Source organism: Molothrus aeneus, chromosome 3 (genome assembly GCF_037042795.1).
Source record: "Molothrus aeneus isolate 106 chromosome 3, BPBGC_Maene_1.0, whole genome shotgun sequence".
In the NCBI taxonomy this organism is placed as follows: Eukaryota; Metazoa; Chordata; class Aves; order Passeriformes; family Icteridae; genus Molothrus; species Molothrus aeneus.
This window is the reverse complement of record NC_089648.1, coordinates 55,177,522-55,204,506: the sequence shown is the minus strand read 5'-3', so window position 1 is coordinate 55,204,506 and position 26,985 is coordinate 55,177,522. Positions and strand designations below refer to the sequence as shown.

At 39.5% G+C, this 26,985-nt stretch overlaps 1 protein-coding gene across 1 annotated transcript in view; it reads left to right on the top strand.

The window, feature by feature from the left end:
* The window catches only part of MTHFD1L (methylenetetrahydrofolate dehydrogenase (NADP+ dependent) 1 like), a 146,670-nt gene that overhangs the window by 57,136 nt on the left and 62,549 nt on the right, over positions 1–26,985 (top strand). The window contains exons 20-24 of the mRNA XM_066546968.1: positions 2,759–2,870; positions 23,035–23,174; positions 24,873–24,914; positions 25,962–26,062; positions 26,458–26,635. Coding sequence (XP_066403065.1) covers positions 2,759–2,870; positions 23,035–23,174; positions 24,873–24,914; positions 25,962–26,062; positions 26,458–26,635 — 573 coding nt within the window. The remainder of the gene's footprint in view (positions 1–2,758; positions 2,871–23,034; positions 23,175–24,872; positions 24,915–25,961; positions 26,063–26,457; positions 26,636–26,985) is intronic.

Genomic DNA, 26,985 nt, shown 5'->3' with positions numbered 1-26,985 from the left:
GGCACCTCTCTTTGCATGGGTGCTGCAGTGTGTGCTGGGCTGCCCAGTCACTGGCAGTGGCTGTGGGTCGTGCATCACATCTGCCCAGTGTGTACTCTGGGCTCTCATAAGATCAGTCCTGTGATTGCTTGCCACAAGAAATTAGGGGTTAGAAGAGTAAAATTAGTCTTACTGAGTAATAAAAGACAAATTGGAATAAACCTTATGGATCTGAGTCTGGTAGCTGGAAATTTGTGGTCCTACTTATTTGACTCATAAGTCCTACTTATGACTTATTTGAATGCCAAATAGTGGATTAAAGTAGAAGTAAACCTTCAACTTAGTTTGGTGAGACTTGTTTGCATTTGATTTTTTAAGTTTAAGCTCTTTGGGATAGGGATAACATATTTTGCATGGCACCTATTAGTCCGATGCCCAAATTAGAAGCTTTGAAGGCACTTGTAGTTCATGTTAAGTTTTTGTATACCTGTGTAAAATCTCAGTTGATTTTGCAGTATGTGTCCATTAGCAGATAGAAAATGAGAAAAAAAGCTAACCCATAGTAAGCACTATGTTATGATTATAGTGATCTACATAAATTCTCTTGTTACAGGGCACGATTTCTCCTTCATTTACTTTTTTGGCTCCCCTTTCTACTCTGACATGTACGAGGCAGGGTTATCTGAGCTGTAGCTTAATTATGTTGTTCCTGGAGAATAGCCCCCACCCATGTGTGTGCATGTGGCAGTGGCTAAAAAGTTGTTTGTCTTTCCTCTGAGCAAAACAATTAATTATATGCTATTACTTCAAAGGAAGCTATAAGAAGAGATGCTGTTTGTTGATATATCATTTTTGTATATGATTTCTAGTCATCATTACTAAAATGTCCATGTTTTCTGTAAAACACCACTTAGATTACAGTAATGAAATAGAGATTTTCCTTCGTAGGTTGTTTCCTTAAGACACTGGTGGCTGGGGGAAGGGAGGAGGAAGAATCAACTTGTATTTTATGGTTAATAATTTCCAAGCTGTGGTTCAGGAGACTATTAGATGTGCCCTGCAGCTGATCCATAGAACTCTGTCCTCCTTAACTGGTGTTTCTGGTCAAAACTTGAAGGAGGTTGCCTGGTAGGCTGCCTGAAATTTTCAGGGCTGGCAGTATCTCCTAGTACAGAATGTGAGAAGGACATCAATGGAAATAATGTGAAATTGTCTGCTTACCTTTTCTTTAACCAGCCGGGTGCTTTAAGATGCATAAACACAACAATGGGTATTTGTTTGCCTTATTATTTTGTAGTAGAACAGCTGAAGTGACATTCTTCTTTCTGATTGTGTATTCTGTTTTAGAGAAAAAACAGCAGTTAATGTAATCTCACCTAATCCTAATCCCTTTCTGAGAATGCTTATTTTCTAATTTCTACTTTCCTTTGGATCCCTGCCAAAAATATAAGAGGGAGGCTGAGAACTGCTTTCTACCTCACAAAATTCATATTCTATGAAATAGCTAATTTGCTTACTCCTTGCCTCTCCTTTCTCTGGTTTAGATTGGAAAACCAATCTAAACCAGAGAAAGGAAAGACAAGGAGTATGCCATTAGACATAGACACCATGTATTTGTATTTACACAGGGAAAATCAACTCTGTCCATTTTCCCTGTATGGTGTCTAGTGCAGACCTGGGCTTCCAGCAGCAGTGAATATGTTTTCCATTGTGTCAGTATCCCCACTGCACCCCAGCATGTCCCTTGCCATCTCCCTCTCCAGCTCCTTAACCCTTGACTCTGGTCCCTCATAGCTTCTGCTGGCTCCTCTGCCAGTGCAGGAATGGCTGCTGCAGCCAGTGAGGAAAACAGGAGCACACAGGGCTGGAGCTGGGCTCTTCCTTGGGTATCTGCAGTGCTGCATTTAGTGCTTGTAACAGGATGTGTGCCAGAATAGCACACCACAGTACTAGAGCTGTGGAAATATGAAACGTGAACTAGTACAAGGTGGGGTGAGGAAGTTGTGTAGGTTTGCACTACTGTTTATTACCTTTCTAGGAATGAAGCAGGTAAATGAGGTCTCAAGCACCTGAGACGTTCCCCTAAATTGTCTAATAGCATTTCCTTGCTATATGTGCTTTGATTTATTTGTGACTTTGATAAGTCTGAAAAATTATTGAGTTTCTTACATAATGTGCTGGTTTGGCCTGGGATAGGGTTAATTATCTTCACATCAGCTAGTCCAGGGCTGTGTTTTGGATTTGTGCTGGAGACAGTGTTGGTAACACAGGAATGTTTTTGTAATTGCTGAGCAGGGCTTGCACAGAGTCAAGGCCTTTTCTGTCTCTCACCCCACCATCAAGCAGGCTGTGGGGTAGGCAAGACATTGGGAGGGGACACAGTCAGACACAGCTGACCCCAACTGGGTATTCCCAACCATGTGGCATCATGCTGAGCATACAAGGCTATGGGAAGAAGGAGGAAGGGGGGACATTTGGAGTGATGGCATTTGTCTTCCCAAGTAACAATTACACATGATTACACATGCTTTCCTGGGCTGAACACCTACCTGCCCATGGGAAGCAGGAATGAATTCCTTGTTTTGCTTTGGTTGTGTGTGTGCAGTCTTTACCTATTAAATTGGCTTTATCTCAAGCCATGAGTATTCTGACTTTAACTCTTCTGATTTGCTCCCCCATCCCACTGATAAATGAGTAAGTAATCAGCTGTGTGGGGCTTAGTTACTGGCTGGGGTTAAACCATAATTCTATACTTACATATATTTTTTTTATCATCCAGGGAACACCAGTGTTTGTCCATGCTGGACCTTTTGCTAACATTGCACATGGAAATTCTTCTGTTTTGGCAGATAAAATTGCTCTTAAATTAGTTGGAGAGAAAGGATTTGTGGGTAAGTAAATATTCAGTTTATTGTATTATGATCTGTTAGTAAATTGGCAATGATGCAGATGAATGGAAAAATTAGCTATTAAAGGTAAGAATGCTATTTCATTATTAATATCAGTATAAAATAATCTTAAAGTTAATGTGTAATAAGACAAAACCACTTCTCTTACCCTGCCTTTTGTCTCAAGTCCCGTCACTGTGGTCCTGTCACCATGTTTGACTCACAAGTGACCTGTTCACTGCACAAGGTGGCTGAACCAGTCAAATGACTGGATTGCATTGAAAGAGGTGTCCTGTTGTTCATTCTATTAGCATTCATCTGGCCTCACTTGATAAACCAACAGAAACCATTCTTTTTTCCCTGATGAATTATTTCTCTACCAGTTCAGTAAACTCAGCCAAATCAGAGGTCAGGTGTCCCTGAGCCAGTGCAGAGGCAAGGTAGAGAAAAGATTGATTCTGCCTCATTTTGGTGGCTGTGAGCCATTTGGTTGGTCCAGCTGCATTGTCAAACCTCACTGTGAGGCCCTTATGTTCCCATGAAAGCATTTGAGTGGGCTGACTCTTTTTATATTGGGAACTCAGCCTTCACAAGCAACAATAGACACAAAGAGCTTACAGTTGCAGGCAAAATAAACTTGTAGCTGAACAATGAACTAGCTTTTATAAAAATTGTTGCGAGTGTTTAAACCTTAGAATTAATTAAATAAAAGGGGGCATTGCAGCCCCTTCACTGGTGATGCCTTTGCACTGCTGCAGCCATTCTTTTCTGAGTCCTGAACACCCAGGTTGGGTTACATTAATCCTAAAGCTGAAGTTTTAGTACCTGTGGAACAGGTTTGAGTACCTGTGGAAAAATGCTCTTGAAAAGATGCAGCAATGTGAAAAATGAGGTTTATTATGCTAGTCCCCTTAAACTAGTAGAGAAACATGCATGTATATGCTTATGTCATACCTACGTACAGGAAAGGATTGTTTTTTACAGTGTTGTACAGCTTAAAGGTCTGTTTATTTCCCTCTATTAATCAAACATCCATTCAAAGAGGAACATTTTGCATTCCGAATACATTTATTCAATGACAGTTGAATTCCTGTTTCATTGGGCCATGTTCATTGTTATATGGCTTTGTGGAATGAAGAGCAAAAGAATTTAGCGTAGCTAACATTTTTCATAAGCCATGTGAAGTGACTGTTTCTGTAGTGTGCAATCTTTTCAAGTGAGGAGTTGGTTGTGTATCAATTGAATGAAGGGATGCTGGCAACAGTCTTGAGTCTTGATCCGGGTTTCAGAGTCCAAAATGTGTTGCCTTAGATTTGGATTCCCTTCCATTGAGTGTGTCCCTCAGGCACAGAGAGCATGTCCTTGTATTTCTTGTGCTTTTTTCAGTCTTATCCACCTGTTTGTCTTTAACGCTCTTTTCTGCTTTGTTTGTCTTTGGCTCCAATTTCTCTGCTGGGAGACAAAGCAGCGTAGCTTCAATATAGGAAAACCTTTGTGTGTTGCCAGCTAAAGGCTCTTGTTCAGATTCTATTCCACAGAACACAAATCCCCATGAAACTGGCTTCAGAATAAGACTGCCATCAGCCTTTGCTCTGCAGAGCCAGGAACTTCAGCATGATTCGTGGTCCTTTGTTAGAATATTCAAAGCAATAGTTTTTAGAGTGGCCTACTTAAATAAACTTTTCAGGTAGTCACAAGTGTAAAAATTGGTTCTAATGGTTGTAATTACCATAAGCTTTATGGTTTAAAAAAATACATTTTTTTCTGGTAACTAGTCAGAGCACTTGGGCAGAGACAACACTGGTTTATTAAATACTGTCCTGTCCTACCCTACACAACTGAAATCTAAAATGACAGCTCCAAAGTGCTCACCAGTCCACACTGAGGTGGCATCCACACACATGGAGGGCCCAGTGCCTTGTGAATCTGCACAGCAAAGCAGGTAGCAAGAAACTCCACTGCATTCCTGCTCACAGGAGTTTGCCTGAGCCTTCTGTGGCCATTGAAATTCCAAGGGGAAAGTTGATCCTCTAGTTAATTCAGACAGCCAGGGTGCAGAACAGCTATGCTACAGTTAGGGAAGTAGCTGAGTAAGTTTATTCACTCCTGCTAAAAGTAGAAGTTTTCACTGTTCCACATTTCTGTTTTGGGAGTGTTCTCATGCATTAGCTCTGGCACTCATTAAATCTTGTATGAGTGATTACAGCCCTGCCATGTCACTTAGTTGTATTAGCTCAGGAAAGAATTCAAAAGGTGCTAGGAGTAGAGTAAGGTATCTTGCAGAACCACGTGGCTGGGAGAGACATTTGAGGGACCACAGGCTATGAGATTACTCTCATCTGCATCCAAAGCAGGAACATTAGAAATCTGTGACATATTCTGCAATTAAATTAATTTCCTGAATAGTAGAATCAATATCTTAATGTACATACATTAGCTCACTCACTGTGAGATGGGATGATGATATAGAAAATATATAATTCATATATTTGTTTTATATATTTAGTGTTTATAGCTATTTCTTATTAATTCTTTTTTTTTTCCACTTACACCATATTTATTTTAGAGCAGAATTTCCTGTTAAGTGCGTGGACAGTACTAAGGAGAATAGCATGGCTTGAATTTGCAGCACAGTTTTACAAACAGACTTTTCTAACTCTCTGTCCTGGTTTGAGCACCCTCCTTCCTGCAGCTGCCTGTTTCCAGTCCTTTGCAGCCCCTCTGTTTCACCAGCACACCTGTTCCTAGAGCCATGTGACAAGCTGAGCTGGAGACTTGGTCTTGATTGAAAACAGCTACAACAAAAAAAAGCCTTTCCTTCCCCCTCAACAGACAGTGTCTGGACAAACAGCTTTGTGTGACAGGGGGAAGATGAGATAATGCCGCATAAGATGGTGTTTTTCCTGAAATAAATATTTATAGTATTAAAGCTTCATTTGGAGCTTTCAAGTGCCAGTAAAGCTACTGTGGATGCACTAGCTGACCAGACTGAGCCTGCATTGCCAGGGCAGCTAAGCCTGTCTCCTTTCTCAGCCTGTGCTCAACTGCTTTTGCATGACATCCCAGCAGAAACCTATTGCCTTTTTTGTTGGCTTAGGTTTCTGCTGACTTAACACAGAAGCAGTTCAGCCCAGAGTCACAAAAACACCAGAGCTGGTGCAGGAAAGGGTGAGCTGGGACAGCCAGCAGTGAGAAACCAATCTGTTGTGTAGATCCAATTACTTGTGTGACCATGTGCCACGGCCAAGGGGAAAAAAAAAAGAAAAAAAGAAACACTCTCAAAGCGTTCTTTTAAAATTTATTTTTAAACCTTACTTTTTCTCTCTACCCTGCATTGCCTGTTTCCCTGCTTGCCTTTCAGCTGGAATGGCATCGTGCTGTGCCTTTTGAGTAGTGTCAGGTAACAGTGATGTAGGCAGTCTGCTTTAAAGAAAATATAAATGACGTTTAACCATTGAGTCCTGTTGTGAACTCTCCCTAACTGAAGGCATTCCCTGCTTCAGTTTCAGCTATCCAAGTGAATCACAGGTCTTCATTAGGTTTAAATAGCTTATGCCTTTTAGCTCATCTTTTCCTTTCTCTCTTTCCTGAGCCTTGTTGCTATGTACCAATAATTCAACCTTTTTGCTTAAATTGTGAGTTCTTGGTATGCGTTTTGCTCCTGAACTTTAAGTGCCATGCTGTAGCTGCCACTGCCTGGTTTGCACTTGTTTGTCCTCTCAGCCTCTTGGTGATTCCCTGCTGGGAAACACCACTCCCCCTGGCCCTGCTGAGAGCAGGAGTGGCCCACTGAGGAGGGCTGCAGGCAATTCCTGCATGGGGAGCACCCACACTGAGGCACAGTGAATGTACCTATCATCACACCCTACAAATGTAGGGTTTGTGGCTCTCTGAACTCGGGGCTTTTCCTGAGCTGTCAGAAATTATTGCGCTATACAACTCCACAGATTGCCCTCTCCATCTCTTTCATCCCTTCGTGTTCAGCTGAAGAGAGGGTTTATTGTAAATCAGAAGACAAGCGAAGCATGAGCAGATCCTTGGAATCCTAAAGCAAAGTTCTTCTCAAGTTTGTTTTTCAGGTTTGGTCTTTATGGTTGTCGATTGTTTTCTTTGCTACTCTTGAGAAGCATATCACATTTGATGCTGAGAGCATGCTCTGGGCAACTTTGTCCTGGTGTTTTTTATCAGGTGACAAGAGGGGAATTATTGCAAACTGTTGCTGACTTAAGAAAAGTCCACTTTCTATTCCTTTCTTTAGTTGGTACACTTGATTTAATTGGAAAGAATTTGTAGACACAGTAAATTTTTATAGGCCAAGTAATTGACTCTTTTTATTGTGTTGGTACTCTGTTGGTTAGAGTAAGCTAATGATGCTAGCTGTTGTAAGTATCTCAGTACATACAAAGTTTTATTTCAAAGGCTATCCATTTTACATACTCTCAGAGCAGACATTGTTCAACAAGTTTATAAAGCACCTTATAAAAACTGTATATGTTTAGTACACTAAGTGAATAATCTTCAGTAGATTTCTTTTTTAATGTCATAAGATACTTCAATCCATTTTTTTGTGTACTCTTTTTCCAAAAAAGGAAATAAAGCCCAAATACTTTGGCTAAACTTCTCTTGGCGCCACTAGTAATGTGATATTATTACATTTTAATGTCAAGTTCAAGGATTTATTTTTAATATTTTTTTTGCTTGATATCATTAGAAGAGGATTCCGTGCAGTGACCCTCCAGAAAGCTTTAATTTTTAAGAATCTGCCCAACATCTTTCTAGCTTGCATTATTTAATCTCTGACTTCTTCACTCTTACTTTCACAAAAAACCCCAAAATTTAGTGTGATTGCATTCCAGGATGTTGCTCTCTGAACAATGTGGCTGTTCTTGTTAAAGTGTTAAAGCAAAGCTAAGGTTTCATAGTACAGGGTGGTTGAGAGCATTATCAGTGTAGCTGTTGCTTGCCTACTCTGACCTAGTTTGTGTACTCTGATCTAGTTTGTGTACTGCAAACTAGAAGAAGGATGTTCAGAACTTTACAGTACTTTCTCTGACCCCATTCATAGTGCAGCTGCTCGAGCAGCTGTGCTGGGCACAGCTGTGACAGTGGGCTGTGGGGAGGGAAGGTGATACTGTGTTAGCTGGTATTGCTGTGAGGCTCTTAAAGTCATGGTCTAATAATACAAGTCTCAGTGGTACCACAAACTGCAAAATAAGGTGCCATTACTGCCAGAAGATCTGTGAATCTGTGCCCTTCACTTGTGAGTGGTGGTGCCATTCACATCCAGGCTGCCCTTTTTATTACTTTCCTCACAGCTGCTGAGGTAAAAGTAAACTCAATTGCTTTCACTTGTTGTAAAGTGGGGAAAAAAATCATGCTTTTAAAATCTTAGCAAATTTTCTTGCCAGTAAGCAGGAAAGTCTTCAGAGATGAGATGTAGTGCAATGGGTGTTTCTTCACTGGCATGAAGTCAGAGTTCTGGGTGCTGAGTTTACTTACTGCCTTGTCACAAATAATCTAGATGCAAATCATGCTTGCTTGTGGCTTGCTGCAACTGGACATCAGGTGACAATGATTTAAATTTTACCTATTTGTGCTTTAGTGCTTAAAACAGTCTTGAAATAATTTATTAATTATCATGTGAAATGAGAAACAGATATTTTCTTATCTTTTTGTGCATTCAGAGTCCTTAAGAAAGTTCTGACTCTACCTTGTCACTGCAGTTTTCTATAAATTTTTTCTTCAGCTCCTTAGCATACATTGCAATATAATTCTTTTCAGAAGAAAGATTGAATAGAAGAGAGCTGTCCTGAATGTTTTTGTGTATAAGGAAGCATCCTAGCATTGACTTAATTATCATATATCACTGTATTTCAGAGCTGAATTAATTTGAAATCCTATAAATTATGCAAAGCTGGACTCAAAACTGAAAGTTGGTATTGATCATGAACTATTGAATTATGTCTGACAAATATCACACTTGGCATAAAAAAGTTATGTTTTTCCCAGGCAGGGAGGTGGTGCTATTTTGAAGACAAAGCCTCCTAAATTATGGACTGTCTTGTAGTGAGATTTTACCTTCTTCATAAAAAAAAATCTAAAAAACATGTTGGAAATTCACTTAGTCTTTCCTTGCTACAAAGCATATTTGTAAATGTTTGTTCCCAAATCTGCTGTTTATATCCAGAATTGCAAGGGGCAATTTACAGGAATAAAATAACATGTGATTATAAATCATCAGCCTTTTAGCTGAGTTCTCTGCTTTATCTGACAAGCATATCAAGTGGTCTCCTTCATAAACTGACTTAGCTCCAGTTTGGAACCAGCTAGGATTTTTAACTCTTGCCATGGCCAGTTGGGACTCATTTGATCTGTTTTTTGTAATACTGTGTTACAGCTTAGTCCCCTCTTTCTCAAGTGATAATTTTTAGTAATACTGACTCTAACTAATCAAGCACACATTTTCCACACATGACCGTGATTGACTTAATACTGCTAGGTTCCCCAACCCCTCCCTGATGTTTACAAGTATGAAGTTCCCAAATCATAGGTCAGATTTTTGTTACTTTTCTCCAATGGCTCATAGGTCAGATTTTTGTCACTTTTCTCCAATGGCAGTAACTCTTTACTGCAAGTAGTTTTTATTCTGTTTCTCTTCTTTGTAAATCCACAGAAACCTTTTCCCCGTGATATCTTTTCAAGCTTTGCTGTTGCCAATAAACTCCATCCGTGTTCCTCAGTCATTCTGTGGACATGGTTTAACAAATATTAAATGGGAGCCCTGGGGCTGGTCCTCTCTCCTGTCCCACAGTTCTTGTGTGGTGGCTGCCTATTCTCCCCTTAATCATGTAGTAATGTTCCTCTAGCCTGGTTAACAGACTCCTAGGTATTGCTAGGAGGTTCTTTTGTTCCTCATCATTGAGGAACAAAAGAACCTCTATTGAAACCTAGCAGGTTCTTTTGTTCCTCATCATTGATGAGATTTTGTTGTACTTTCATCACAGAAGAAAGCTTTTAATCTGGCATGGCCTCCCTTTGGTAGACAAAGGTTATATTTCTTACTTATTTCATTTTTTTTTAAGTTATTCTCTTTTTAAAAATCTGTTAGAAAACCATCATGTCTGTAGTCACTCAGACTTTCCCCCATTATTTGAATATAGGTTTTGATACTTTTTAGGCACAAGGCACCAAAAGAAAAGAAACTTATTTCAGATGTTGATACAAGCGTTGTGGTTTGTATTTTCTTCTTCTTCCAGGATTTTGAAAATTCTGATTCACACTTTATTAAGAGAAGTGCATTCAGCTCTTGTGTATTTTGGTTTTTTAATTCCATTTTTAATATATTACAGTATCCTCACATCATTAGCTTCTCTGTTTTAATTTGTGGGGCTGAAGATTTATTTTAATTTGTTTTCATTTCCTTTGCAGGTTCTGACACTTGTTCCCTAGCATAGCAGCTCACTCTGTCTTTTCCTCTCTTTTAGAGCTTATGTAATTAATAATGACATTATCTTCTACTCAAGAAGTTAACCCTGCAGGATAGCAAAGCTGTTTATTTGACTGCTTTTCCTCCTAGTGACCAGGAGTTACCACTGTTCTCATGCCAGATGTCATGTGAGAGACCAGGCATTTTAATTTGTACATTTAGAGAATTTTGAATTAATGGGTGATTTCAGTATGAAGAAAGAAATTTTAATGGCTACATGACAGAAAATAATTAAGAGATATCGTGGCCTTCTCACAGTTATTTTCAATGGAGCTTTTATTGTTTCTGGGTGGATGGATGCTGCTCTGTGCCTCACTGGAAAAGGAATTAAATGGTTTTCTCACAGACTAGGAGCTGTGCAGGGGCACATGTGTGTTGGCTGTATGCTGAATGAAGTGTCACACCACCACTGAGCTGGCTGAGTTGCAGACAAGCAGAGAACCAGACATGTGTAGCTTATTTGAGAATTCCATGTTTTCTTCCCTTCACATGGGTTTTCGGAGCAGAACGGAGATGCGGTGAGATGGGGATGGGATTGTACACCTGGGCAAGGTGCTGCAATGATGGTGGGGAGGCAGGAAGGGCCATGTGAGTGTTCCTTCTGGCTGGCTCCTGAGCAGCTGATGCCATGAGGAAACCTGTCCTGTCTCCTCTTTCTGGCCCAGTGGAAGGCAAGGAGACAAAGCTGCTGAGTCCATCGCCTGCCACCAGCAGCACACGGTCTCTGCTGGAGACCTCCTGGTCTGTCACGAGGCTGTGGCACTGCAGTGCCTGACAGGAGCCATACATCTTATTCCCACCTCCATCCTTCACTGGCTTTCTGGCCTTAAGCAAGTAATTTCAGCCTCTGTGGCTGCACATGTAATCCCATTCTTCTCGATGTGTTCTTTCAGTTTATGAACTTTCTTGGGGGCAAAAACTGTCTTGCCATAGCAAAAGGGGAGATGACAAGCATTGCTGTAACACGAACTTTAAGGTAACAGGGCTTTTGTAGAGCCATAGCAGCTGCCAGTACTTAAACATGCATCAGGAATTTTCTTACAAGCTGACATGGTATTTTAATGTCCTGTATGCTGACCTCTTCTGCAACATGTTAGAGATTAACACAACTCTTTCCTCTGGCAGTGATATTCATAAACTAAATGGAGTGTACAACTGTTAAGGGCTATCCATTATTTTCAGTCTCAGGATAGTTACCCAGAGGTAAAAATAGATAGGAAGGATCTGTCATTCATTCAGAAAGTAGAGGCACTGCCCAGTTCCTGATAAATAAAATACCATTCTAGTGAGTAGAAACTGATGACATTGCAACTTCTGTTCATTTTCCTTCCCTCCCCAAGTTAGCAATCTTACCTAGTTTTAAAACTCCCAACACATAAGAAGCAGTTCCTTTTGTTCTCTTGTTGCCAACTGGTTGTATTGTTTTTATTTATAAGAAGAAAAGAACCAGGGTTTAAAAGAATTGCAAGCAGTAAAACATCATGTATGCTAGGAAGTTCTTTTAATTCATCACTTGGCAAAGGAAATAAAAGCAGGCTCCCCAGCTAACAGCGTTACTTTTGCTTAGGGTTATTTGGCAGAAAATCCATCATCCTCTCTCCATTTGTGAGTATTTCATATTGACTTACACCCTTTAGCAGGGGTCAGCAGGGCAGAGTATGCATAAAGAGTTCAAGTCCCATTTCAAAGGCTGAATTTTAATTTTAGTGGATGGTTTATTTTTAATATCAGTTGAAAATGCTAGCTCTTTATTAGACTTTTGTTTGTTTGGTTTACTGACCTTTTGATCCTGAAACCTAATGTTCTTTTTATGCACAACTTGTGTAAGAATTAGTTTTCTTCAGACATCTACATCATGTTGGAGAAACCAGTGTTTGCTTTTTATTTTCTGACTCATTCTGAATCTGCAGGCAGAAGTGTTTTGTTTTCTGAAAGCTTTTGTAATTAAAGTTGTTAATAATGTACACATATTGAAATATTTGCAATGTTTGTTTATTTATTTCATATATTTACTTTTGGAAGGGTGACTTAATTCATCAAGGCTCCAGAGAAGTCAATACAAACATGGAATGTGAAAAGGACATAAATATATGTATTTCCATTTCTAATTACAGGAATTATAGCAGGCAAAGTTTTCATAGCGTCTAGTACAAATTTGCATTTTACAGAGTTGATTTTCCCTTTTCCTCTAGTGTTCAATAAGCTCAGGCACACTGAGAGCTCTGTTAACAGGGGTTTCGCTCTGTTAACAGGGGTTTCAAAAACCATTATTTAAAGCTACGTTTTCTTATTCAGGATCAGAACTCTGATATGTTTTCTTTTCATCCTGTGCTGCCCTCTCTATGAGCCCAATTAACCTTTTCCCCAAACCACATTATTTTAAGATTATGTCTTTAGATGTTCCTGGAAGAAAAGTGCAGATGCTAAGGGCTCCAAATATTTTTATTTACAGATGTTTTGTTTTTTCCTCAGAAATGAAGTACCCTATGGTAATACAATGTAAAAGAAAAATACTGTGATTTCTCTGAAAATATACTAACTTTAAATTGTTGTTTTGTTGGGATTTTCTAGTTTTCAGGCAACAAACTATATGTTTTATTGTATGCTGGGTATTTTAACAGAAAATAATTACTGAAAAATAGTTATTTCTCTTTGAGAACAGAAAGTATGTTTGTTTACATATCTGATTTTATCATCTAATTGGATTAACTTTAAAGAAAAGTTCAAGAATTCATGTCTAGGGATGTAAATTTGTTTCTAAACCGTTTTTAAACATGGTAATGAGATTGCAAATAATGCTAGGTTATGTATGGCCAGTATGATTTGTTAATGGGAAGAGTGGTGTTTTGGCAAAGAGGCAAGGTGCTTTTGAAGGTCGGCTGCTGACAATATTTGAAAGTGTTCGAATGCTGCTGTCTGGTTCTATAAAATAATACATTAAAAGAAAAGATTAATATCCAAAATGGTATCTCAGGGTCAGTTTAATGCTCTGACCTTGTAATTTAATTTTTGCAGTTTTATAAAGCTGCTGTTTAATTAATTTGATTTGATTGAGGAAACAGATCAGATTACTACAGTAAGAGAAAATGTAGGTTACAGCCTTTTTTAAATTTTGGGTGGCCTACCTGTCTTTTACATGGTGGTCCTATTTTTTGGTCCCTTTATTGTTGGCTTTCTATGCTGACAGCTTTATTGAAGCTGTCAGTCTCAAGCTCTTCAACTTTGCTACCTGCAGGAGTAAGGCACATGCTTTTAAAATATTTTCAGCTTGGCACTGGCTGCAAGCCCTGAGTGGGAGTGAAGCTTCAGGGACAAACAGATATTTTGCATGCATGAGGACATGGTATCTTTGTGCTGCCTCCATCTACAGCATCTCAAACAGAGCTCCCAAGGGACTGAGTAACAGCTTCATAAATCAAGGCTTGCAGGTTCAGCCTGCCCAGAAGCCCATTAGGAATTCAGTGTACGTTTTGGGGTTCTTCACTGCACCAGGAGCAAGAAAGCACAAAAATGTGGGGGAGGGCTAAAGGAAGATAGAGTAGCTAAGATGACAAGATGATGGGCAATTATGAAGAGGAATTGAAAAAAAAAAAAATTGTAATCTGTAGTAAGGAGGCACAACTAATAATGTAGAAATATTTCAGAAATGGTAATAGGTAGTTTGCAATGGCAATTCTGTTACCCTGATTACATGGATTGTGGTTAAGTGGATAAATTCACCATAGGCATTAAAGAATTGATTTAGCCATGAGCAGTTGCAAGGATTTGTCATGTAAACCAGCAGAATTATGGTTTGGTTTGATTTTGATTTTGACTGCATTTTTTTAAATTGGGAATTCCATGTAGGAAGATGGGATTTGTTGGTGTGTGACCTTAGTACTGTTTCTCTCCTCAGCTTGTAATTCTTTCTGTAAGATAAATTACACATGACATCATATTATTTAACAGACACAATTATTTTCCACTGCAGTTTGACCCAGTTGAGGTTTTTTTCCTTATCCAAAAATTATAGGGAAAACAGCAAATATATATTAATAAGTTTGACCCAGATCATCAATCTTACACTTTGAGTAGAGGTTCAAATACCAGTTTTGAATATTATATTTTAAAAATGCAGGTGATTACAACCAAACTAACGCCTACCTGCAAAAAGTACTGGAGAGCTTCCATGAAAAGCTTCCATGATTTCTGAAGTTGCTTCTGTTGCATTTCTTCATGTATGTGGCTATTGCATGAAGTCTGTGCAGCACCATGGGCTTTACCTGCCTGCTTCTTTTTCTTCTTTTACCTTCCTCTGCTCTCCTGTGGCTTATGCTGGATGTTCTCACCACTAGGCATTTCTTGTCTCCTAAAATACTACGAACAGTACCTGGTGTTCTCTGTCTCCATTGAACATCTTTCTGTTTATTGATATCTTAAAGCTTGTATGTGCTTAATACACACATATTGCACTCTTTGTAGAATAATTTCCACTTTCAAAGAACTCTCTAGCAAAGCTCTTGGGGTGGTCTTGTAGAGTAATTTACAGCCTCTGCATCAGATGTTTCACTAGGCCATTTTTACATCAAGACAAAATGCTCATGCAGGGGAATAATACTCTTCTTCCTGGGGATACATAACAGGAGATGCCCTTTCCCATGAATTTCTAAAAGATGTAGTTGTGCTGTCAAGAGTGTTGTTGGTGTCCTCTCCCAGGCCAATCATGCGAGGAAGGCATTCTGTCTCCTAGCAAAGACTTAAGTGGGATGAAATAAAACCAGAACCTGTTTGTCCTTCCGGGAGAGGGATGCACTACACGGGTACACAGAAAAGACAGTGCCTAAGTCATGGGCAAAATCATTATCACAGTAAGCAAGTGCTCTCGGATTGTAGAAGGGCAGACTGGAGAATGCTTCTCCGAGTGTGTGCCTCGGTGCAGAGCCAGGGGTTCTGCCCGGGGCGGATGGCTGCGTGCGCTGCGGGGTGGGCTCACAGGGCGGTGATGGATGACCCCGTGCCTGCCGTGCCTCGGGTGACTGCGCCAGTGACAGCAGCATTGATCATCGTGACTCGGCGGCCCTTTGTTGTGTGGCATTGGCCGCAGCCTCGGCCGCCGCCGCTCCTGTGCTGTCCGCGCAGAGATGCTTTTGTTCTGTGACGGGGGCCAGGAGCGGCGCGGGCGGTCGGCAGAGGGATTTCCTGGGCACCCGCAGCCCAGCATGTGGTGGGAGATGCTGCCTAAATGGATTTTGTCTTGGAGTTGTGATAGGTTCTGATGGTAGCTTGTCTGGCTGGAAAAATTCTGTGTTCCTCATCACGACCTGTATCATCACTCATTGCCCGGTTGTGTTTCTGCTGCCCTTCAGAATGTCTTCTTCCAGAGCATGTGCTGAAATGGTGGTTTGTCTCAAGAAGAGGGTTCTTTGCATCCCTTTCTTTTCTTTCTCACAAAACAATACAGTATTGGTGCTAAAGCATATTTTGCTTCATGACCGTTTGATGAAATGCTTAGAACTTTTCCAGGGAGGAAATTTTCAGGCTCTCTGCCTGCCCCTTGAAGTTAGTGTTTTCCAGATGCTTGTAACACGAATTCTCAAAGCATGTTGGAAGTCCATTTTCAGTAGCTTTTTTAAGGGGACTGTAGAAGGACCCAAAACCTGAGAGCTCAAGAGAAAGCAGTTTCACTCTGATCAAAGGTGCTTCAGCCAACTGGATCTTTTAAAAGTGGAAGTAAATGAAAGTCTGGTAGTGAGATATGCATTGAGTAACATGGTTTAAGTGTGATGAAATTATTTTAAGCCCTTAGGGAAACACTGTGTGTACCGTAAGTTAATGTACTCCTTGCAGAATTGTAAAAGAATGGTCTTAAATGAAGAGCCATCAGTGCTGCTGTTAATTATTCCTTCCACACAATTCTAAATAGAGAGGTGGTGAGGTTTTAATTTTGTAATTACCAGAAGACTAATAATTCTTTTGCCAAAGACCATGGTGATCTTTAAAGTATGTAATGTAATTGCCTTATTCCTGTGCCATTAATTGTGCTCCAAACGTGGTCATCTGTCTTATGAGCAAATGTTACTCCATTACCTCAAAGAAAACATGCTATGAATGATGAAAGGATGCAACCTAAAATTCACAGTTCTTTTGTTTGAATTTTTCTGGTTAATGTTGTAAGAGAAGGAAGTTACAAAAGGGGGGGGGGGGGGGAGAACTGTGTATATTTGGTTAGTGTATTCAGCTATGCATTGCAGTTCATGACACTTAGCCTAAGAGATCTTTACATGAGTATAGGACACAGAAGTTAAGAGAAAGTGACTGTAAAACCCAGCAGGCTTAGCAGAGCCATTCAAAGAAATGTGTAGCCATGAAGCCACATTCAGCTCACTTAGTTTCTATTAGAATGAATAATTTGTGACTTGTAAGACATCTTCTGTTTTTAATCTCTAGTAATAAATTTAAATAATGAGCTCATTACTATAGTGAGTTGCAAGAAAATGTCAAATTTTACATTTGAAGTATCAGAATATGGTTTGACAAGGTGGCTAGGGAAGAATTAAGTTTTCCGCTGCTGAAATGTATCTTCCGTCCTTCCCTTGCTTCTATTGCTTGTTTGAACATGTTCAGATATTTGTCTGGTCTTACTTCAACTAATTCAAATATAGCCCAGTGGAAAAACTGGCAACTTTTTTTGTCTGTGTGTTTTTGTATGTTTTTGCTTTCTGTTCAGCAAATTGCAACAGTTTACCTTCCAATTAAATGGATGCCAAAAAAATCTGGGCACCGGGGACAGAGCAGGAGGGAAAGGTAGAAGACTTAAGAATGGACAAGAATTACCCTTTCAGCAAGTCAGGGTGCTCATTTGGTTCAGCCACGGTGTAAAACCATGCCCTAAATTGGTGGTTTGGAGGCAGGAATCACTGCAGTTGCACTTCTGCATATTTTCAAGACAGGGAAGCAAGCAGAGCTGTGGAGATGTTCAGAGCATGCTTTCTGTCACACAGTGCTACTCCTGCCAGCTCCTGGAGTTTTCAGTTTGATTCCCACCCTGAATTTAGAGTCCAACATCTGCAGCATACATACATAAACAGGCCTTTAACACCCACAAAAAGGAATTGTATCCTTAATTGTCAGAGGATTGAGATTTAAAAGTTTTCTTCACCTGTCTGGCTTGGAGTAAATAAATGAATTTTCTGTACTTCTTTTTTTGTCTTTAGTCTGGGAATGATCTGTATGAATCATTGTGAATATTCTTTTGTTTAATGTATGGGATGCTCTTGGAAAGTTAACAGCAATTGATATTAAAAGTAAGTAACTGTGAGAGGTTATGAGGTAACCTTTAGTTTCTCATTTAAAGCTGCCCTGCATTTCAATGGTAAAATTACTTTCTTATGGAAAATAAATGTTTCTGAGGAAAAGATTGAAATAGCTTGTTATGGAGTCCCAAGGGAACCAGCACTTAAATTAAGTGTGTTCCTGGGAGCCAAGTTTCCTATGCAGCCCTTGCTGCCAGCAGGCAGTGACTGTTAGCCGAGGCCTGAGGCTCAGCCAAAGGAGATAATAAGTCTCCCTTGAAGGAAGGCAGAATGAATTGCCATATCTGCTAGTTCAGTCAAAAGCATGGATTGGGTGTCAACAGAAACCTCCAGTGCCCTGATGTCAGCAGGGCAAATACTGCCCTGGCATCTTTCTTTAGCAAAAGATGGAAAGTACAGATTACATCCAATTAGCTTATGGTCTGTTAAACTCAGGGGCAAATATTTTTCCTATTACCTTTTCTTCTAGACTTCACAACAACAACAACATAAAATTTTAACAACCGGTGCAAAATATTTTCTTCATAGCATGGAAAAATGTTCAGGCTTAACATATTCATGTGTAGTTTTCTGCTGGACTTTGTGTTCAGTAGTGGTAGCAGTGAGTTCCTGTGTTCCATGACATCTGAGAATGCATGGAAAGAAAAATGAACAGGAAAACTCCCTCTGTTGAGGGCGGTGGGGAGGGGGAGAAGAAAGTATTTGTTGCATTCCAAAATCAGTCATAATAATGGAAGTTCACATCAAATAATTGCTAGAGTCAGAATGGGCAAACATCTGGTTATTCATCCCTAGCTATACTAACAAAAATATGATATCCTGTTAGAGAAATCACTGATCATCCCGGTTTATTTTGGCGATAGCGCACCTTGGTATTTTTCACTTTTAAAAGAACATATCAGTACTTTATAGCTAGCATATCTCCTGCTCCAGGTTCACAGTTCATGTGCTTCTGTGACTTTGAGCTCTTCCTTTCCTGAGGTTACCAGCAGACAGCTGCACTAGAACAGATATGTTTACATGCGGGGAGTAAATGGCAACTTGCAGCTCAGAGTTTCCATTTCCTTTTACATTGTTCAGGAATCCAGGCTCACAACTCGTCCTCAAGCTTCGCCTCATGTGTGTGCATCTGACTTGGCCCTTTATAGTACAAATGCTTTATTTTGACATTGATTTGTTGATACAAAGGGCTGACTAGGGAAAAGATACTTTCATTAGAAATTACCCTCAATTCGCATCAAGTTCAATTGTGGGTGAAATAGCTTTTTGAAAAATATTCTAAACATCACTTTCTGTAAGGTTTTTAAGCACTATATCAATGTAAGAGTAATGTGGAACCACTTTGTGCAGCTTTAGCAAGATAGATGTATTTTTAGATGGAGAAAAATTAGATTTTGTATTAAGAATGATGGTGAAATCTGATTAGCTGCTTAACACACGACACTGTCTATTTAAGCTAATGTCACATGTAGGTGATTCCCAGATGTCCTTGATAAGACAGTAATTACATAAAGGAGGTTATGATAATTATAAACAAGAAACAAAACCATGAGAGTGATTTGTTCATTTGCCTGAACCCTGAAGTAGAATTAAAGACTCCAGTGAAAAGAGTTTGTTTTGACTTTGCACCACCCAACAGACTTCTCTCTATTGCCCAATTTCACCTCTATGGGCTTCTTCTTCCCCATTTTCCCCTTACCTTATTTTGATATTTTGGGTTCTTGCTCTGAGAGAAAACTATGGTTTATTGATGATTTTGATAGCAGGAGTGGGTGAAGTAGATGTCACATAAATTATCTCTAGAAAGACCTGTAGCAATTGTGTGTTCTGTTTTGCCTACTGGCTTTTGACCTAAGATCCCACAGTTACCCAGATGTGTTAGAATGAGCTGCTTTTGGTCACACTCATGTGGATATTTTATGAGAACAAATTATTTGATCTTATTTGACCATTTTGATGCAGTTTATTTCTGATATATATGTAAATTAATTGCTAGGTTTGACCTATAGCCCACTCTTAACAGTAATGCAATGGTAGTGCTGATACTTTGATTTGCTTTGATTTCCAGGCCACAAACTCAGTTCCTATGTTCCTAACAGCACTGCTGATACATGAAATTTTAATTTTTAATCCTCATTCCAATATTCTTTATGATGCTTAGGCTCTAAAACTGAAGTACAAAATCAAACAACAGGTTTGCACTTTAGGTTTTGCACTTTATATGACCACACAGTGAGAGTCCAGAGAACTGTACTGACTGAAGATTGTACTCAGAAGATAATATTATAGCACTTGTCCAGCTCATCATTGAGTCTTGTCAGTGCAAAGAGGGGATTCAAAAGGCAAAACAAGGCCTGGGACTATAATAACACTGATCTAGTATATGTTTGCCATGGAGTTGTGTTCTCAGCCTGGAAGCGCAAATTATTGTGTGTGTTTTCTGTGAGCTTGCTGAAGGCAAATCATTTACCTCTTTACTTTCATTAAAACTGCATTGGAACTGTGTTTGTGGCCTGGAAATCAAAGCAAGCAATTAACACCATGCTGGTACCTATTACAAACCCCCTACCTGCGTTCAGGGCAGCAGCCCTGGTAGCTGTGCTTCATGGAGCTGGGAAATGGTTGCTTGGCAGGGCATGGGATAAAGAGGCATCTGGGGGTGGGGGGGGGGAGCTGAAACTGGGCAAAAATATAGAGGCAGGTAGAGGTGCTTGTGTCACAAACTTTTCTTCAGCTGAAGTACAGCAGGCCACAGCTACTAAAGTAGATGTTTGTTGCCCAAAATTTATGAGTTCACCTGTAATTCTCTTCTATTGACAAACTATGTATGAGATATTATTGTCAAAATAAATGGACCTGCGTTGTACTTTAATTTTCTGTTGTTACATGTAAAGTGATTAGCTCACCACGTACTACTTTCAATTTCTGTTGCTACATTTAAAGTGATTAGCTGGTTTATCTCATGATCATTAAGTGTAGAGTAGTTTGAAACTTCCCATTCGTAGTCTGTGTTTTTCATTGACGCTTTCATTTGAAAGCAGGAAACAATCTGAAAGTAATTCTATTAAGTGTTTCAGCACAAAGATTTTAAAATATAATAGCTTGGCATGTTATTCTATCTTCTTAATATTCCTTGGAGGAAATAAAATGAAGTTGCAACTTTCATCCAGGCAGCTTTTCTACTACATCCTGTTTCCTTCCGCACTCTGGAGAAAGCACTGACGTCTGTCTCCTTTTCCTCCACTTCCAATGAGAAAATCCCAGTCTCCGTGTTGTAGCACCCACTCTGGTGAACTCTGACATAGTATTTGGGTTCTTTAGGCAAAAGTGAATTTTATCCTCCGTATCAAAGGGAAGATTGCAAAGCATATGGAATATGCACAGCCCTGGCTGCCTGGACTGCCCGAAGGGTGGCTTGCTGTGTGAGCAGTTGCTGTGGAAGGCTGACATCTCTGCTTTTCTCCCACTGAAAGGCAGACTTGCAATCCCCCCTTTCTCAGAGGGAAGCTGACCCTTGAAAAGGCTTGGCATGAAATGGATTAACTCCCTGGAAACTTTGTTTGGAAATGTTAGGAGACTGCTATGTATATGTGCTGGCAATCTCTGTAAGAGACAAATTATTTTCCCACCCTCTCAAGCACTTGGTAGTTTATCTGTTGTTTATATTAAAGATTGATCATGGTTATATATTCCTAATTCAGGGTTCCCATTAATCACCCTATGCCACATAAGAGACTGGAGAAGAAGAATGAGGGTTACTGGAAAGCAGAAATGTGATCCCTGGCTCTGCTTTTAATGTGACTTATCCTGGCATTAGCTTTGCTCCTATGAATTACTGCGTTTGTGTAAACATCTTTTTTTTTTTTGTTTGGTGTGTCTGTTTTTCTCAGGGCTATTTAGAAAAAGATGATATAGTTATTACAGTGATGGAGGAGAACGTTAATCATGACATTTGCCATGTTACTATTTCAAGAGATCCCTGCTCCCCCCAGCAGGCCCTCCCCCTTGTTTGCTACTACTTGCTTCCTCTCCCAGCCCCAGCAGCCATTTCCTCCCTAGAGCAGATCCAGGCAATTGAGGCAATTGTTTCAGCCTGTGCAAAATGAAGAAGAGGTGGAACAGAACCAGTGGGGTTAGCACAAATGCTGGGACATCCTAAAGTACATCAGCTGCCAACAGTGAGATGCTTTCTGCCACAGCAACAGAGCAGATCTGTATGTCCTCCTCCTTGACCCTGCTGAAGGTTGCCAATTTTGAAATGTTCACCATTTGTGGTCCCTTTCCCTCCTGAGTATGAGAAACAAAACTTCTGGCAAGAGGGAAAGAGAAGGGAATTTACAAGTTCTTGCAAGTTGATTTGGGCTATGAGAACATATTACCAGCCCTGCATGGAGTCAGGTCCAGAAGCCTCTGGAGCAAGTTGTTTTCCTGCCCTGACTTGTCTGCCTGAAAGTCCCTTCACATCTTTGAGAGGTGTGCACTGAGCCCAGCTCTTAATTGTGTTCTGGTGGGAAATCGTTGCATCAGTAAATTTTCAGCCAACAGGAGATCTGATCCCTTTTTTTTTTTTTTTTTTGCTCTGTGATTGTCTTTGTCTAATATAAAGAAATTACTTAGATTTTAAAAGAAGCCATCAAAATAACTTCTGTTTGACAAATCAGAACAAATTCAGTCTGAAGAGACTGGTATCCTTTAATACAGATTATCTTCTCTTTATTTGTACGTCCACTAAACGTGCTTTGCCAGGTGTATCCTAATTCTGCACAGATTTTTCTCTTGAGTCATGTTACATTCATGTCTGACTTCTTTGGTGCAAAATCCCATTATTAAATTAGTTATTTAACAGCATATTTAACACTGAGATGTGGCAGTAACTGCTGGTTTGTGTTTATAACTAAACATCCTCTCCACAAAAGCAAGAGATCACCAGAAGATCTGCAAACCTAGGAGAATTTAGGTCCATTAATGGTGATGAAAGCACATCTTTAGTGAAATCAAAGGAGGAGGAATAATATAGGAAAGTCTTATATCTGAGAATTTGCAATCATTTTACACATAATTGCACCAAAACAGTGATTTTAGAGGACCGTGTATTTTTTAAGTACTTTGATTCAAACTAATTTAGATTGCTTGGTTCCCCCCCCACCCATGGAACTGCCTTTGATGGCATATTGTCCATATAAGAATAAGAGAACTTATTTCTGAGTTGAGAATTGGTTTTTAATCAGACTCAGTAATGTAAATAGACCTCTATTTAAAAGTTCATTCAAAACTGAGTACTGGTGTGTATTTTTAAGTGCACCGTATGCTGAAGTAGAAATATCCTCCAGTGTTTAACCAAAAGCATGTTTAATGTGTGGTTTTGTTTTGTTTTTTTAATGTTTAACAGTAACTGAAGCTGGCTTTGGTGCTGACATTGGGATGGAGAAATTCTTCAACATCAAATGCAGAGCATCTGGCTTGGTTCCCAGTGTGGTTGTGCTTGTTGCTACAGTGAGGGCTTTGAAGATGCATGGAGGTGGGCCAAATGTAAGTTTTTGCACCTTTCTTGGAAAAATCAAATTGTTGCTAATATTTGAAATAAGTAAAATACCTTGATTTAAGAAATACTTGGGGTAGTCTATGGGGCAGTATTTAGATAACCCTTCTGAGATACCTCATAGTATAGATGTTATCACTAAAGTTAATGCTGTCTCTAAAATTAAGCCACAAATGAAAGATGAGGGACAAAAGAGCTCTGAAGAAGTACTATATCTTGCAGAGGAAGAGAAAGTTGTTGCATTTTAAAAAAAAAGCTATAAGAGATAGATATTCTTTTCCCTGCCTTTTGAAACAGCATTTGTAAGTGCACTGAAGTCCTCACAGGCTGGGAAATTTGACAGCCAAGGAGGAATGAGACAAGTTCAAGTTGTAGTTTGTGAGTGGAAGTAGAGAACATTGTTAGTCAAGGTTTTGACATTTCTTTCACTCCAGTAATGGGTACTCCTTATGTCCTTTTATTTTGCTCAGATTAATTCCCTCGGGGATGCTGAGGTAACTGATGAAATTTTGCAAGTGTTTTCTGGGTGTACCAAGAGTCACCACTGTATCATTTTTTGCTGTCTTAAGCCACAAAGAGATTTTACAGATTACTGATTGTAGAAATGCTCCCCGAATGTGCGGTCAGATCAGACTGTGCTAGCCAAGCAGAGAGACACTTAACTCCTAGGAGCACTTTCATCTGCCCAGCAGCATGCTGGAGAGTGATGCTGCCAGGGAAACAGTCACACTGGGGGAAAATACCAGAGCTGTTTTCACAGCCACAAAATTTTAGAAGGCATGGTTTCCCTTACAGTTAATCTTCTCTAAGAGTTAAAGCTGAGCTACCCTTTTTCAGTCTTTCAGGCTGATGTAATGATACAATTTTCTATCATTTTAGTACACTTCTCATGGATGTCTTCTTTATTTTGAATTATATTTCTCCATCCCTATCAAAGGAGGTATATTTTCACATGTGTTATCACTCAATCTAGCAAAAATAGGACTTAAATATGTCTTAATAACTGTTTCTATTTCTGTCTCACTTGTGTCCTTAGAAGTTTAAAGGTTTCATTTGTTTACAAATGTGATGCATTCATCAGTGAGGCATGTAGAGTGCCAGATAATTTTACTGGGAGGTTAACTATAAAAAGGACTAATGCTAGAGACAAAAGTAAGTCTGGTGCCTGGGACTGAAGTTATGTGCTCCTTGGAGACTCAGCACAGTATCCCAGTACCCCTGTGATGCACTTTGCATGTCTACCTTTGTGCTTTCCAACCAATTACTTGCATACTTGCATACAGTTCCTTGCCATGGGCAGTAATTAAAGAACATAAAATGATGTTCTTCTGTGTTGCTGTTATTTCTTCAGCTGTTGCAAATTGCTGCCTATTGTCTTTGCACTGCTGGTGTGCTCTAACAGCATGTAGAATGAGATCCAGCTGCCTCTCCTAGTAGTCTTTTGCAGCTAATTGCTGAGGCACTACCTGTGTCCTGCTACCCAAATACAATAGGAGGTGTTGCTATTCTTTGTGTGCTGGTGCAACTGGGAATAAAACACAAGCTGCAGTCAGGCTGTGATGCTGTGTGCACTGATTTGGGTTAACTGGCAGTACAGAAAGCCAGCAAAATTGCACTTCAGACCCTTTAGGGTTATGACAAGTATCAACCTGTGATGACTTTGCTTGTTTATTATTACCTGATCCCAGGTAACTGCTGGTGCCCCCTTGAAGAAAGAATACACAGAAGAGGTAAGAGGAACTGTTATAAAACTTTAAAGAGGGTTTTGTTTAAAGGAACAAAATAATATGGTGTGCAGAGAATCAGAACTTCTCCTAGCTCTGGCTGAGTGTGCAGCCTCAAGTTTGACAATAGCATGCTCTAAAGCTGACATTCAGTGAACATGGGCATGCCAACAACTAAAACCACCTCATCCTCCCTCAGCCCCTTTGTCTTACCCCTCTTAGATGTATGGTGTGTGTGACTCTGTGATGGATTGTAATAACAAACTGAAATAACTGAAAAATAACCTTTTTTCAATAGTTTTTCCAGGGCCACTAAGTTTTCAGACTGATCAATGTACAGGCATTTATAGAAGCACAAGAGCAGCATGGTGTAGGGGTCAAGGACACTCCCTGAAATTAATGATAGCATTACCTGTTCATTAAAAGAAAGTTTAATATGTTTATGCTTCACATACGGGGTGGGATGTGACTCTTCAAACAAAGAGTGAATTCTGCTGGTTTGTTTTCTTTGTCACTTCACTCCAGACAAATTCTGATCTTCTGCTTGTGTGAAGCTAAGGATATGTGTTTTGTTACAATTAAGCCAAGGCCTACAAAGTGTGAGGTAAAAGAGTAAACAAGGAAATCCAGTAATGTGCTTGGGGTAGTCTATGTATGTGTATATACGAACTCTGCACCTGACACATCTGTATGTCTAACCCCACCCCACTACTGCAGTCTGTTTATAAACTTTGCAAACAGCAGACCAACATCCCTTTCACAATCATGACAAGCAACAACTCATCAGCTGCACCATCTTCCTGTATCTCAGAAGAGAGCAATGGGTTCATGTACAAACTTTGGACACTGCTTAGTTACTTAAATATATCTGATGCTTATTAATTGGAATGAGAATTAATAAGTGCCAGAACACTTTTGTCTGGAAGAATTTCACTTGCCTGCAACTGTCATGATCAACATTGTTTATGTTCACTTAAATTTATGGACATTTCTTTGGCTGGAGAAGACTTCATGTATCTTACCATTTCCATTAATTTTTATTTAATTGCACAGAACCTCCAGCTGGTAGCTGATGGCTGCTGTAATCTACAGAAACAGATTCAAATTACTCAGCTCTTTGGAGTTCCTGTTGTGGTTGCTCTGAACGTCTTCAAGTAAGTCTGTTCTTTCATTACTCTTGTTCAAATTCCTCACTTTTCTTGGTTTTTAAATTATTCAATTTGGCATGAACAAAGAAGCTATTAAAAAATTTCATTTTTTCATCATGAATATAAAGATATTTAAGTTTTTAGCTTGTTCGTAATGTTCTAAAACCAACAAAAAGAAGTACAGAGCTGATAATCTTCCATGTTAATTAACTATAACAATTACAAAATTTTCTTGAAGCATGTAAATACATATGCTGGACATAAAAACATTATGTATATGGCACAATTTCTATATATACATCTACTTTACCACTGCTAATGGTAAAATAAGGGTAAGTTTGTAAGGTTGTAACAGAGAACGAATTAAACAAAATAATGAGATGGGACTGTTTGGTTGGCAGAACTGACTCTCCAGCTGAGATTGATCTGGTGTGTAAGATTGCAAAGGAGTCTGGAGCATTTGATGCTGTACCCTGCAATCACTGGTCGGCTGGTGGTAAAGGAGCAGTAAAATTAGCTCAAGCTGTGGAAAAGGCAGCCAATCAAAAAACCAGTTTCAAATATCTCTACGGCTTGGAGGTAAGATTTCTTTTCTTTCTTTTTTTTTAATTTTAATGAGTGTATTCTGCATCAGAGTTGGATTTAAACAAGAAGAACATTGAGAACATTGAAACAAAGTTATCCAAAATACTTGGAAAGGAACATGCCTTGGTTTAAAGCTGGAGAGAGCAAGCAATCTGTGGCTTGTCTAATCAGGGAGCAGGATACTCCCTGGTAATGATTGTTACTTAGTGCATTGAATGACACTGATCTGATACTTTTATGTATCATATTTTAACATAAAGATATGTACGTTAAACATAAAGGTTTAACATAAAGGTATATATGCAGATGGAACACTCACTGATTAATTTGGGAGACTTCTCCAA